Source organism: Python bivittatus, unplaced genomic scaffold (genome assembly GCF_059951505.1).
Source record: "Python bivittatus isolate LINGU-HERP-01145 unplaced genomic scaffold, Pbiv_v1 ctg000310_np1212, whole genome shotgun sequence".
NCBI lineage: Eukaryota > Metazoa > Chordata > Lepidosauria > Squamata > Pythonidae > Python > Python bivittatus.
In genome coordinates this window covers 3,271,736-3,283,358 of record NW_028277054.1, presented here as the reverse complement: position 1 = coordinate 3,283,358, position 11,623 = coordinate 3,271,736, and the positions used below count along the sequence as shown (strand labels likewise).

At 53.2% G+C, this 11,623-nt stretch overlaps 1 protein-coding gene across 3 annotated transcripts; it reads left to right on the top strand.

Annotated features, from left to right (window-relative positions):
• Nucleotides 1-578: 578 nt before the first annotated feature.
• Nucleotides 579-11,451, top strand: BCKDHA (branched chain keto acid dehydrogenase E1 subunit alpha). Of its 3 annotated transcripts, none has more exons than XM_088139848.1 (9): nt 579-802; nt 4,102-4,278; nt 4,391-4,477; nt 4,895-5,003; nt 6,147-6,308; nt 6,456-6,662; nt 7,455-7,596; nt 7,699-7,870; nt 9,399-9,540. In XM_088139848.1, the coding sequence occupies exons 1-9, from the start codon at nt 701-703 to the stop codon at nt 9,429-9,431; spliced, it is 1,191 nt and encodes a 396-aa protein (XP_087995974.1). In that variant the 5' UTR covers nt 579-700; the 3' UTR covers nt 9,432-9,540. The 3 variants fall into 3 exon arrangements, with proteins under 3 accessions (XP_087995974.1, XP_087995975.1, XP_087995973.1); XM_088139847.1 differs by having other exon boundaries at nt 598-802; nt 9,491-11,451; XM_088139849.1 differs by lacking the exon at nt 6,147-6,308 and having other exon boundaries at nt 588-802; nt 9,491-11,451.
• Nucleotides 11,452-11,623: the final 172 nt, after the last annotated feature.

Genomic DNA, 11,623 nt, shown 5'->3' with positions numbered 1-11,623 from the left:
GGCCTGCCCTGCAGGCTGACAGGCAGGTTCTCAACTGGTCAGCAAATGCCCATTGTGGGCTGGAACGAGAGGCCACTCTGTGGCCCATCAGTGGCGGATAGGGCCAACAGAGGGCACTGGTGGGTGACCGGGGCCAAGCCAACCACCTTTGGCGGCTGACCAGCACCATGGGTAGGTAAAAGATGGGCTCTTCCTGATTTGAGCGCCCCCGCCTCCCGGGAGGCCTCATGAACACAAGGCAGACCTGGCTGGCCATGCCTTCCTCTGGGATCGCTTTCCTTCCCAGGCTAGGCCCCAGCCTTGGGATCTCCTAGTGGTGCCCCATCCGAGTCCAAACTGCTGAGCCAAGATTGGTGGGAGGCTTGTACAGCGGGAGGGGGGGCCCGGGGGCCCGAAGCGTTGCTGGACTGCGTGGCCACCCTCTCTGCCCTTTGCCTATAGGGAAACCCCCAACAGCCCCCCTCCCCAGCCCCGAGTTGCCTCCTTCTCCAACGGGGTGCCCTCCAGGGGTGGCACGGCTGCCCCGCCGCCCGCCCGCCCCGAGCCGGCTCCTGGGGGCGCAGCGGGGGGCGGCGGCCCAGCAGAAGCCGGGCGGCGCGGCTCTGCCCAGGGCGGCGGGCGGAGGAGGAGGCGGCGGGCGCTCCGCTCGGCTCCGCCCGTTCCCGGGCGCGGCTTGCCGGCCCAGCGCCTCTCCGGCAAGATGGCAGCGGCGACGGCGGCGGCGGGCCGAGCCGGGCTGGGCTTCCTGCGGCGGCTGCGGCTGCCCGGCACGGCCGCGGCCAGGGGGCTGCGCGCGGCGGCGGTGAGTCGCGCCGCCCGGCCTGGGGGGCTCCCGGGGGCGGGGCGGGGCGGGGCGGGGGGCCGCCAGTGCAGAGGGGGTCTCCGGGGCGAGGAGGGCTGGGGGGGCCGAGGGGCGGGGAGACGGGGTCCCCGGGGGCGGCAGGAGGGAGCTGGGGGGTGGATGAGCTGCCCCGGCCAGTGAATGGGTGAGAGGTACGGGGGGCTTCCCCAGGTGGGAGGGAGGACGTTGGGGCTCCCCTTAAGCAGGGGGTGGCATTATTGGGGCTCCCCATAAGTGTTTGCAAGGTTGCCTACAGAGACCGCCAGAAGGGGGGTTGATATGGCGGGAAGGCCCCCTCCCCATTTGGGAATCTCCCCCTGTGGGAATTCAGGATCCGAGGAGTGATTGGAGAAGGCTGATGGTCCACACTCGCCTGCCTTCCGGAAAAGAGACTACAGTTCCCACCCTCCCCAGCCGGCCCAGCCAAGGAGGTTGGGCATTGTTGGGGAACATTGTGCTCAAGAGGGGACTGGGACCCCGCAAGTGGAGACCCCTTTTTCCCCTGTGGATTTCTGAAAAGATCTGGCGAGTTGGGTCCCCGATATTTTGTAGAGAGGGAAAGAAGAGAGGGGGGTGAAGGAGCGGTGTAGAACCCAGGACCCTTTCACCTCCACATAGGACATGTTGCACGTATGTGTAAATGAGGGCTGCACGGGAAGGTCTTCTTAACAACCCTGCAAGGTAGACTGGGCCAGCCACCACCCTTCAAGCTGAGAATACTTGGAGGGCTGGGTGTGAAACTGGGTTTCCCACCTCCCCAACCCCTTTCCCAAGGCTCAACCCAGCGTTTCCCAACCTTGGCGACTTTCAGACGGGTGGACTTCAACTCCCAGAATTCCCCAGCCAGGTTGAAAAACACTGGGTTAACCTAAACGCCTTAAGGATTAAGGTGGGGATCAATCTCACAGATAGATAAATAATATCACGATTCTTGCAGGCGGTGGGGGGCTTGTTTGGAATCAGATGTGTGTAGTTATGATTAAGACGAGACCATGTGTGTGTGTGTGTGTGTGTGTGTGTAAGCCTTCCATACCTTTTGTCCTCAAGGTCTGTTGGATTACAATGCCCATGGTTCTACTGGCCCCATGCAGCACATCTCAACGGGATGTTATTAGCTCTGCTGCACTCGATGTGGCCTCTTATGCGGAGGCCAAACGCTGGCCCTGCCGGGAGCCAAAAATCCATTGTTTTCTGCACTGAATATTTGGATTAACTATGCTGCCGTTTGCGTGTGGAAGCCTGCGTTGGCGTGCGCGCTTCCTGAAGAGCAAGCCCCACTGAAATTCAGTGGGATTTGCTTCTGGGAAAAGACCGCCAAGGGGCCAGGCACAACCCCACCCACCCGGCTGCAAAATTAATGGGTGCAGAAGTCAAAACACTCAGGGAGGGGACGTCTGGTGCAGAAAATGCCCGGTCTGCTTTTAAGAATGCACAGGACGCCATGACGTTCTTGGAAAAGGCATTTTCAGTGGCAGGGAAGGGGGGGTCACCCTGCCGGTAGGCCAGCCTAGAAAGAGGCTTGGGTTTCTTTGCAGAAGGGAGGGGGGCAGACGGTGCCCTCGGGAGCGCCTTCGGTGATTGGGCCATTTCAGGGGGCGTGTGGAAGGCAGCGTGTCGTGCTTCTCCCCAGCGCAGCGCGGGCACAGAGATTGGCATCAGGCTTATTTACCAGAGGCAGTTAGCTGTGAATAAAGCTGTTCATGATGTGAAATGAGATGATTTCCCTTCGTGGGTTTGGGCCCCAAAAGGTGTTTTGTTTCTTAATTCAATATTCTTCTCCTGCGAGTGAAATCTTAATCAGGGACAGCTCGTACAGGTTCACGTTTTAAACCACCTTCTGTTGATAGTCTTCATTATGAGAGAATTTGGAGCAGGTGGGAGCAGTGTTTCTCAACCTCAGCAACTTTAAGAGGTGTGGACTCCAATTCCCAGAATTCCCTAGCCAACATGCTTTACGAAAGGTGGACTGCAACTCCCAGAATTCCCAGAGAAAGCATGTGTTAGATTATTCATTAGACCAGTGTTTCTCAACCTCAGCAACTTTAAGAGGCGTGGAGATGGCTGGCTGGGGAATTCTGGGAGTTGGAGTCCACGCCTCTTAAAGTTGCTGAGGTTGAGAAACACTGGCATACATATTAATCTGCAAGGTCTAGTGGTTAAAGGCTCAGGTGATTCTGAGCTTGTCACTCTCAGCTAAACCTAATTTATAGGGTTGTGGTAGGGAATAAAATGAGGAATGATTCCCATAAGTGCTGCCTTGAGTTTTCAGAAAAGATTATCTATCTATCTATCTATCTATCTATCTATCTATCTATCTATCTATCTATCTATCTATCTATCTATCTATCTATCTCCTAGCTAACCTTGGGTGATCATGAAAAATCTAACCATGGACAGGCCTGGTTAGGCCTTGGATGGGGTCCCATGCCGTCACCAGCCTTTGAACTTCACTCAGAGCATCTTTACTTAACGTGTTAGGAGAAAAAATAAAATAAAAGGTAGCTTCCTTCATTCGGCCACCGCCTAAGGTGACCCAGAGTTAGATGCCAGAATGGAACTCCTCTGGGTGGGAGGAACACATGTCAGCAGGGCGTAGTCAAAAAAGTCAAGATGGCGGCAGTCTATTAAACACAGGCAGAGCTTCCATGACGCTGTATCTCAGCTTTTTTTTTTATCATACCTCGCAAACACACCTGCTCTGAGGTTTGGTGAATCTTGTGCACCTCTCTCTGTCTGCAGCAGATGGCCTCACCTGGCTACCTTGAAAGCTAAACGGGGACAGGCCTGTTAGCATTTGGGTGGGCGATGCCCAGGGAATGCCAGCGCTCTTGATTGCACCAGGAAGTTGGCAAAACATCCTGAAAGAAATAATGCCCGTTTCCTATAGCACCCCAGCCAAGAAAACGATAGAGACGTGTCCATGAAGGCACCAGGGGTTATGCTCAGGGCCCATCTTTTCAAACGTCAAGCTCTAGGTGGGGGCAAAAGGTTGGTTCTCTCTATGGTCTTAGACTACAATACCCACTGGCTGCTTCTTGGCCCATGCTCACTGGAGCCAAGGAGCACTCAAGGGGCATTTGGAGGGTGCTAAGTGACCATCTTCTGCTCCAGCGTCCATTTTTATGTCACGGCCACCACTTGAAAGCAGCTGCACGGAGCTGCAGATTTTGGAGTTCAGTCCGGCCCGTGGGTGCCCCTCCCAGGCCAGCGGTGGGGCTGCAGCGCTCACCTTCGTGCGCATCTTTCTGCTCTTCCATCAGGGATGTGTGCGGCAGCAAGAATTTACCTCTTTGGAGGAGAAGCCACAGTTCCCGGGAGCGTCCGCCGAGTTCATAGACAGGCTGGAGTTTATCCAGCCCAATGTCATTTCAGGGATCCCCATCTACCGGGTCATGGACCGGCAGGGCCAGATCGTCAATCCCAGTGAGGATCCGCAGGTGAGATGTGGGCTCCGGCTGACCCCTCCCTGCTGCCCCAAACCCTGCGGAAATAAAAGGCATTCTCTTCACTTCCCGCCCCTTCTCTGCTCCATCGGCTTCCTCTCCGCAGATTTCACAAGAGGAGGTGCTCAAGTTCTACAAGAGCATGACGCTTCTCAACACCATGGATCGGATCCTCTACGAGTCCCAGAGACAGGTAGGGTTGCAGGGAGGGCGGGTCCGGGGCAGGGCCTCTCTGGATCACTCTTTGTGAAAAGGCCAGCTTGATCCTCGGGGACAGAGTGGGCACAATCCTTGCCGCTCTGAGTGAACGGAGGGTGGGGCGGTGCAGCTTTTTGGATTCCAAGCCGCAGAGCGCCTCGGAGGGCACGGAAGGGCACGTCTCGCGCCGCCTGCAGCTTCTTAAACCGAAGGCGCGTTTTTGCAGGATCCGCACGGAGGGTGGCCGTGCCACGGCAGGAAAGGAAGCAGCCGCTTTCAAGGGATTGCCAACCGAACAGGTGCTACTGAGGCACCCCTGGGGGCTTCAAAGCATCTTTGGGCTTTGAACCTGAAGCACTGGCTCCCCCAGAGGAAAGGCCCTCACAGTCCTTCCCTGTTTTTTTATCCCCAGGGGCGGATTTCCTTTTATATGACCAACTATGGGGAAGAAGGCACACATGTGGGCAGCGTGGCAGCTCTGGACGACGCTGACCTGGTCTTCGGACAATATCGAGAAGCAGGTAAACCTTTGCAACACACCTTTGCTTTCCTCTAAGCAGCCACCAGGGGGCAGCACTTCACAGCAGAGGACTAGAACCTTGGTTTATGACAGTGTTTCTCAACCTTAGCAGCTTGAAGATGTGTGGACTTCAACTCCCAGAATTCCCCAGCCAGCAATTCTGGGAGTTGAAGTCCACACATCTTCAAGTTGCCAAGGTTGGGAAACACTGGTTTATGAGCTTGATACAGACTTATCCCTTGATCTATATAGAACAATATTTACACTTTTCTCTTTTTCCACGTTGACCTTCATTCTCCCTTACGGTTGCTTGCATCTTGAGCCTAGAGATATGCAGCGCTTGGATCTGAAGCCTCAAAGGTGTTTTTGGAGCAGGCGTGGGGGCACGTGGCACCAGTTGGCACCTCTTTAAAGAACCTGCATGTTTCCCTGGATTTGCACGATAGCCGTGTGAGCTCAAGACACGGCTTGTTTGAGTTAGTCAAGGTCAAAGGACTTCATATCTGTCATTGACCAGCCTTGCTGGTTTTGAGCTGAGGAGGCACCAGTAGCACACTGACCAAATGCTGCGTGGCGTCCTGTTGGCACTTCTTAACCCAGACATCTGTTTTCTGGAATCCAGGAGCTACGGTGAAAGTCCAGGTTTAGGGGAAAATGCAGCATCTTTAAGGAAGTGCCAACAGCATGCCCCCTCTGAAATGCCTTTTTGGCACTTCACAACCTTCCTGGCACCCGTTTGTTGGTTACAGGCAAGTGAACGGGGAGAGACATGAGCCAGACAGTCAACCAGTTGCTTTTGATAGGGAATACAGTTTTTGTAGTTTCTAATGAGAGCAATCACAATATATGTGGTGTATGTATGCTATTCAGAATCAGTAGCAACTGGGGAGAAAAGGAAAGGAAAGAAGAGAAGAGAAGAGAAGAGAAGAGAAGAGAAGAGAAGAGAAGAGAAGAGAAAAATCTCCTTAACTTATTGCTACTGTACTGTTTTGTGATTATGCCTTAAATATATCTTTTGTCCTTTTTATTACCTTCCCCTCACATACAAACAAGTTGGGCATAACATTTGGTGCAGCGTTAATGCCGACCTAGTACCAGACGCCCGCAGAAGCCACTAACCTGGTCTCCCCTCCATCTCTCCCAGGTGTCCTGATGCACAGGGGGTACCCTTTGGACCTGTTTATGGCCCAATGCTATGGCAATGCCAGTGACCCCGGGAAAGGCCGCCAGATGCCCGTGCATTATGGCTGCAAAGATCTGAACTTTGTCACCATATCGTCCCCGCTCGCTACCCAGATCCCACAAGGTGAGGCAGAATCAGATTCCAAAATTTCCTTCTCGAGACCCAGGTAGACCGCTCCCCGCAGAGCAATACAGGACGAGGCGTTCGCCCTTATTTGAGGAACCCCCAAGAATTAATGGCCTGACCATTTTTCTCTTCTTCCCTGGATAGCGGTGGGGGCCGCCTATGCCTTCAAGCGGGCGAACACAAACCGGGTTGTGATCTGCTACTTTGGCGAAGGGACGTCCAGCGAAGGTGATGCCCATGCCGGCTTCAACTTCGCTGCCACCCTCGAGTGCCCCGTCATATTCTTCTGCCGGAACAACGGCTATGCCATCTCTACTCCTACATCCGAACAATACAGGGGTGATGGAATCGGTGAGACTCACAGCCTGGTGGGGAGGGGGTGATGTCATGGGGCTTGTGTGTATCTAGGTACGCGCCTACACCCTGCCCCTGATTTTTCAAAATTTTTCTTGTTCTATAAACTACTCGGCAAGACTTGCTTTCTCCGACTTCCAAATGCATCCGGGCTGGCACAGGAAATAAAATAGCCTTGTGTAACCACTGAACACAGGGTTGCAGTAGCACAACACCGCAGCCAAGTTTTAGGGTGTGCCGGTTAATCACAAGGAAGCTGTTTGCCTGCAATATACCGAGGCCAGTGACCTACTGGGGCGGCAAGAGACCTTGAGAACACCCAGATGCCTCCCTTGATTAGCAACCAACCACGTGTTAAATTCTGTAATGTAGACATTGCAGTTGGTGACCCTCAGGTCACCCCACTCAGCCACCCAGTTTCTTCCATCTAATGCAGGGGTCCTCAACCGTGGCAACTTTAAGATGGGTGGACTTCAACTCCCAGAATTCCCTAGCCAGCCTTGCTGGCTGGGGAATTCTGGGAGTTGAAGTCCATCCGTCTTAAAGTTGCCAAGGTTGAGGAACCTTGATCTAATGTATCTGAAGCTGGGAAAAGGCAGAAAATGCTCTTTTCCTCTCCCTTAGGCATTCTCCATATTCTTGTTTTATAAACTCCTCTGCCTGATTGACTGAATCTTGTAGTCCAGAGGACTTACTGAATCTAGATCTCTTTTAAATTTTAAACCAATGAGCAGAAGGGGTCAGGAAAGACAGAGTCCAAGTGTATCACAGGTCTTCTTCCACCCCCAGCCGCCCGGGGGCCTGGTTATGGCATCCAGTCGATCCGAGTGGATGGCAATGATGTCTTTGCTGTGTACAATGCTACCAAGGAAGCCCGACGTCGCGCCGTTGCAGAGAACCAGCCATTTCTCATTGAGGCCATGACCTACAGGTAGGTTCGGAGGTGAAAGGTGGGAGTGGAGCTCAGACAGGGTGGCATTCAGGGTGTGCCCATTGAGTTTGTGCCCACTGCCGTGATTCCTTGTCCTCCCAGGATCGGGCACCACAGCACCAGCGACGACAGCTCAGCCTATCGCTCCGTAGATGAAGTCAATTACTGGGACAAGCAAGACCACCCCATCTCTCGTCTCCGTCACTACATGGTGAACCGGAACTGGTGGGACGAGGAGCAGGAGAAGAGCTGGCGCAAGACATCTCGCAAACGGGTAAGCGGCTGAGCTGAAAGACCACCTGCCTTGGTGCCAGTATAGCAGTGTTTCTCAACCTTGGCAACTTTAAGATGGGCGGACTTCAACTCCCAGAATCCCCCAGCCATCATGCAACTTTAAGATGGGTGGACAACTCCCAGAATTCCCCAGCCAGCCATGCTGGCTGGGGAATTGTAGGAGTTGAAATCTACCCATCTTAAAGTTGTTTGGGTTGAGAAACACTACTGTAGAGAGTTACCAAGATGATCTTGCAAAGGGAAGCAACAGTGAAGCATGTTTTAACCCGGGAAAGAGAAAGCATTAGAAAGAAGCTTAAAGTAACTTTGCCTTAACACTCTTTGGTAAAAGAGGGAGGGGAAGGAAAAACGCTGTCTGGTTTCCAAGACTGGGTTACGATAGCCCCTATCAATAAAGGAGGGCTCCAATATTTCTTGCGGAGTCTGTTTCCTGACCTGGCCTCCTACCTTGAAGGGCCGGTCTCAATCTTGAAAGCCCGTGTCAGCCCCACCAGGTAGGCCAGACCAGGAAATCAACTCCACAGGAAGGCTAAGACTATTTTATTGAGACAGGCCATACCAACAGAATCTTGCAATCTGATGATGCCGTGCCTCCTCCCCTTCTTATACCCGTGAGAATTAGGGAGATGTTTGTCTAAGGCGCTTCGGCATACTTTCTGTTTGTTTGAGCCTTAAGCCTTGTTTTTCTCCTTGATTTGCCAGTCGATCTGGATTATCTCTACGGAGGTCATCTTCCTTTCCCTCTACAACCTGGCAGCATTTCCCTGCCTCCCTCTTAGGCCAAAAAGGGTTCAGATGGAGCCAGTCAAAGTCTCTCTCTCGTGTTCTGTTCCTTTCCTGGGCTTCAAACGTTCCACCAACCGTCGCATTCCTCTTCCAAGATCATCTCAGTGATCCTCTACAGCAGTATTTCTCAACCTTGGTGGCTGGAAGGTGTGTGGACTTCCTCTCCCAGAATTCCCCAGCCAGCGTGGGTGAAGATGCTGGCTGGGGAATTCTGGGAGTTGAAGTCCCCACATATTAAAGTTGCTGAGGTTAAGAAGCACTGGCCTAATGGATGCTTTGCACACATTTTAACCACCTGCTTGGGGAGACCAAGGTTTGAGACAACAAGGGTGGGAAACTCCTCTGAGAAGGACAGACCCTTTTCTCCTGCCGCTTCCTCTCGAAAGGCTCACTAGTGGTCATGCAGCAGGGCTGAAATTTCTCCTCTTGCCGCGTATAAGCATTCCAAGGTGACCATATTCTGGCCTCCATAGGGATGATTTGATTCTGCCTTGCGTCCACACGCATCTTCTGTACCTCAATGCGTTCCCCTCGCTTTGGCAACCCCTAAAATACTTGCTGAGGGCGATTCTCATGGGAGAGCTCTGGGTGCCCCGTTCTGAGAAGGAAACAGCCCCGTCTTTGGGACTAGAAACATTCTCGTCGCCTGGGCCTTTGCCCGGCGGTGCTTTGAAAAAAGATATCCAATTTATTTCTTCCCCCTTCCCCCTGCCCTTCCGCAGCAGCATCCCCCCCGAGACAGGAACGATCTCTGAGATTTGGCAGGGGGAAGCATCTGCCCCGGCTTCAGTGTTGCGCTCCCCCCTTTCTCCAGGTGATGGAGGCCCTCGAGGAGGCGGAGCGCAAGCTGAAGCCGAGACCTCAGCTCCTCTTCTCGGACGTTTACTGCGAGATGCCCCAGCACATCAAGAAGCAACAGCAGGGCTTGGAGCGCCATCTGAAGCAATACGGAGAACATTACCCCCTGGACCACTACGAGAAATGACCGGCTGCCTAGTAGGAAGCTCTCCTCACATCCCTGTTCCCCACCCCTGAGGGCTGCTGCCCCCACCAGGGTGCCAGCGGGCTCGCTGGCATCTTCAACACCTCCCTGGTTGCCCCAAAGTCTCCATTGTTCTGCGGTCAGGGGGCGCCCTCTGGCTTCCATCCACCCCTCTTCTTGCCTTTCAGCCAGAGCCTCCCTGGGCCCCGCCAAGATTTCCTTATGAAAGGGCAGGGCGGCTGGTGCTTTGCTTTCTGTCCCTTCCAGCTGAACGGCCTTCCATTATTATTTTTTTCTTTTTTAAAGGCAAGCCGAGAAGAAGAGAGCTTGCCTGGGGCTTGGTCAGCCTGCGGCAAGAGGCTGAAGTGGGATTGGGGAACCCGCTTTCTGGGGAAGTTAAACGGAGGGTTAACGCGTGCGTTGCTCGGTGTATTTCTGTAAACATCTGGGGTGGGGTGGGGTGGAATCTCTCTGAATATCCCTCCTTCATTCTAAGAGGGTCAAGCATCAGATATTTGAGGACTTCGACCTAGCTTTGCCCTGAATTTGGTTTCTGGAGCAAGGGACGATTCGTCTCCCCGTTTGGCTTCCTGGGTTCTTTTCTTGGAAAACAACAGGGCTGGGGTTATTGCACTGTTTGGGGGTCAAATACATAGCTTGGTAGTTGGGCACTGTCTGGGACTCCATTTTATGAGGAACACGCTCATCTTTTATGATTGAGACCGACCACCCTCACCCCGGCAGTCAGTTTGTGCTGCTGCCAGCAATAGCTGCTTCGAATTTCAAAATCTGCCCTCAAGGGGCCCTTTGGGAAAGCTCCCTTTTCACCTATTTGTAAAGCAAAGGGGATGTCTCTTCCTCGTAGCTACTCCCTTGTCACTATAGCAATAGTCAGAGGTTCTCAGAGCAGTAGCGGTTGCTAGGGATTTGCAGAAGGCTGGTGAGGACCGAGGCCCAGAAGCTGCGTTCCCGGATGCCCTGAGTGGCTCCGAATGATCCGGCGATGGTTATTTTGCACAAAAAGCTGAAAAAAACCTTTGAGCTGCACATGCATTCTCGAAAAGCACAGAAACGTGTCCCAGCTCAGTGGCCGTGGACTGGAGTTGCCTTATCTTGCTGCTTTCTAGGCTAAAGGACTTTCTTGGGCTCTAACATATCCACCTTCCTTGTTGTTCTGCCCCAATTCAGCTAGCAAATCGGGGTCACCTTGGCGTCTGGCTAAGGAAGAGGCCGGGTTTCTCAAATGGCTCTCCAGGGGGGAATATTGCTTTAGGAAAACCCATAGACCGAGCGGAAGGCTTGAAAGGGGGTGCCCCCGGGCCTTCCAAGAAGCCCACCGTTGAAAGAGACATGACAAATGACTTCTTTGCGAGATCTGTAGATTCAGCCCCAAATCAGTCACCAGCTAATTTATCGTAACACTACAGGGGTGTCCTTCCAAGGATGCTGCTGCCAGTGTTGAATGTCTGCAGATTTCTTTGGGACTGGGACGTCTTTGAACGACAGGGGAGACCAGCAATGGCTTTCGAAATGAGTGAGTCTGGGGCTGTAAAAGCAGGAAAAAGGGATCCGGATCGAGCCTTCTCCTTGCGACTTTTGCCCTGACCAAAGGGTGCGTTTTTCCCGGCGCCTTCGTGGTATAAGGAGAACTCTGGCGGTTCTGCTATTTATTCAAAAGCTGTTACAAGTGAAAATAACAATTATTGTGGATTAAGGGAATAATGGGTCAGTGCCAGCCTATCGAATCGTATATATGGGGCAAGTTGCAAAATCAATAAATATTTTTCTGGCCAGTGGCTCCTGCGTGTGAATACCTGGGTGGAGGAGCACCATCTGCCCAACTCTCAAAATGTTCTTCCTAGCATTTTGTGTGTGTGTGTGTGTGTGTATGTGTATGTCTGTCTGTCTGTCTGTCTGTCGTGGCACAGTTTCAAAACTGCCTCCTTGCAAAAATCAGGGTCAGTT

Excerpts from the sequence above, each read along its gene's own strand:
- BCKDHA (XM_088139847.1), top strand. The coding sequence starts at position 701 with ATGGCAGCGGCGACGGCGGCGGCGGGCCGAGCCGGGCTGGGCTTCCTG. Across the intron at positions 4,279-4,390 it reads ATCCCAGTGAGGATCCGCAG|ATTTCACAAGAGGAGGTGCT; the intron begins GTGAGATGTGGG and ends TCCTCTCCGCAG. Across the intron at positions 6,309-6,455 it reads CGCTACCCAGATCCCACAAG|CGGTGGGGGCCGCCTATGCC; the intron begins GTGAGGCAGAAT and ends TTCCCTGGATAG.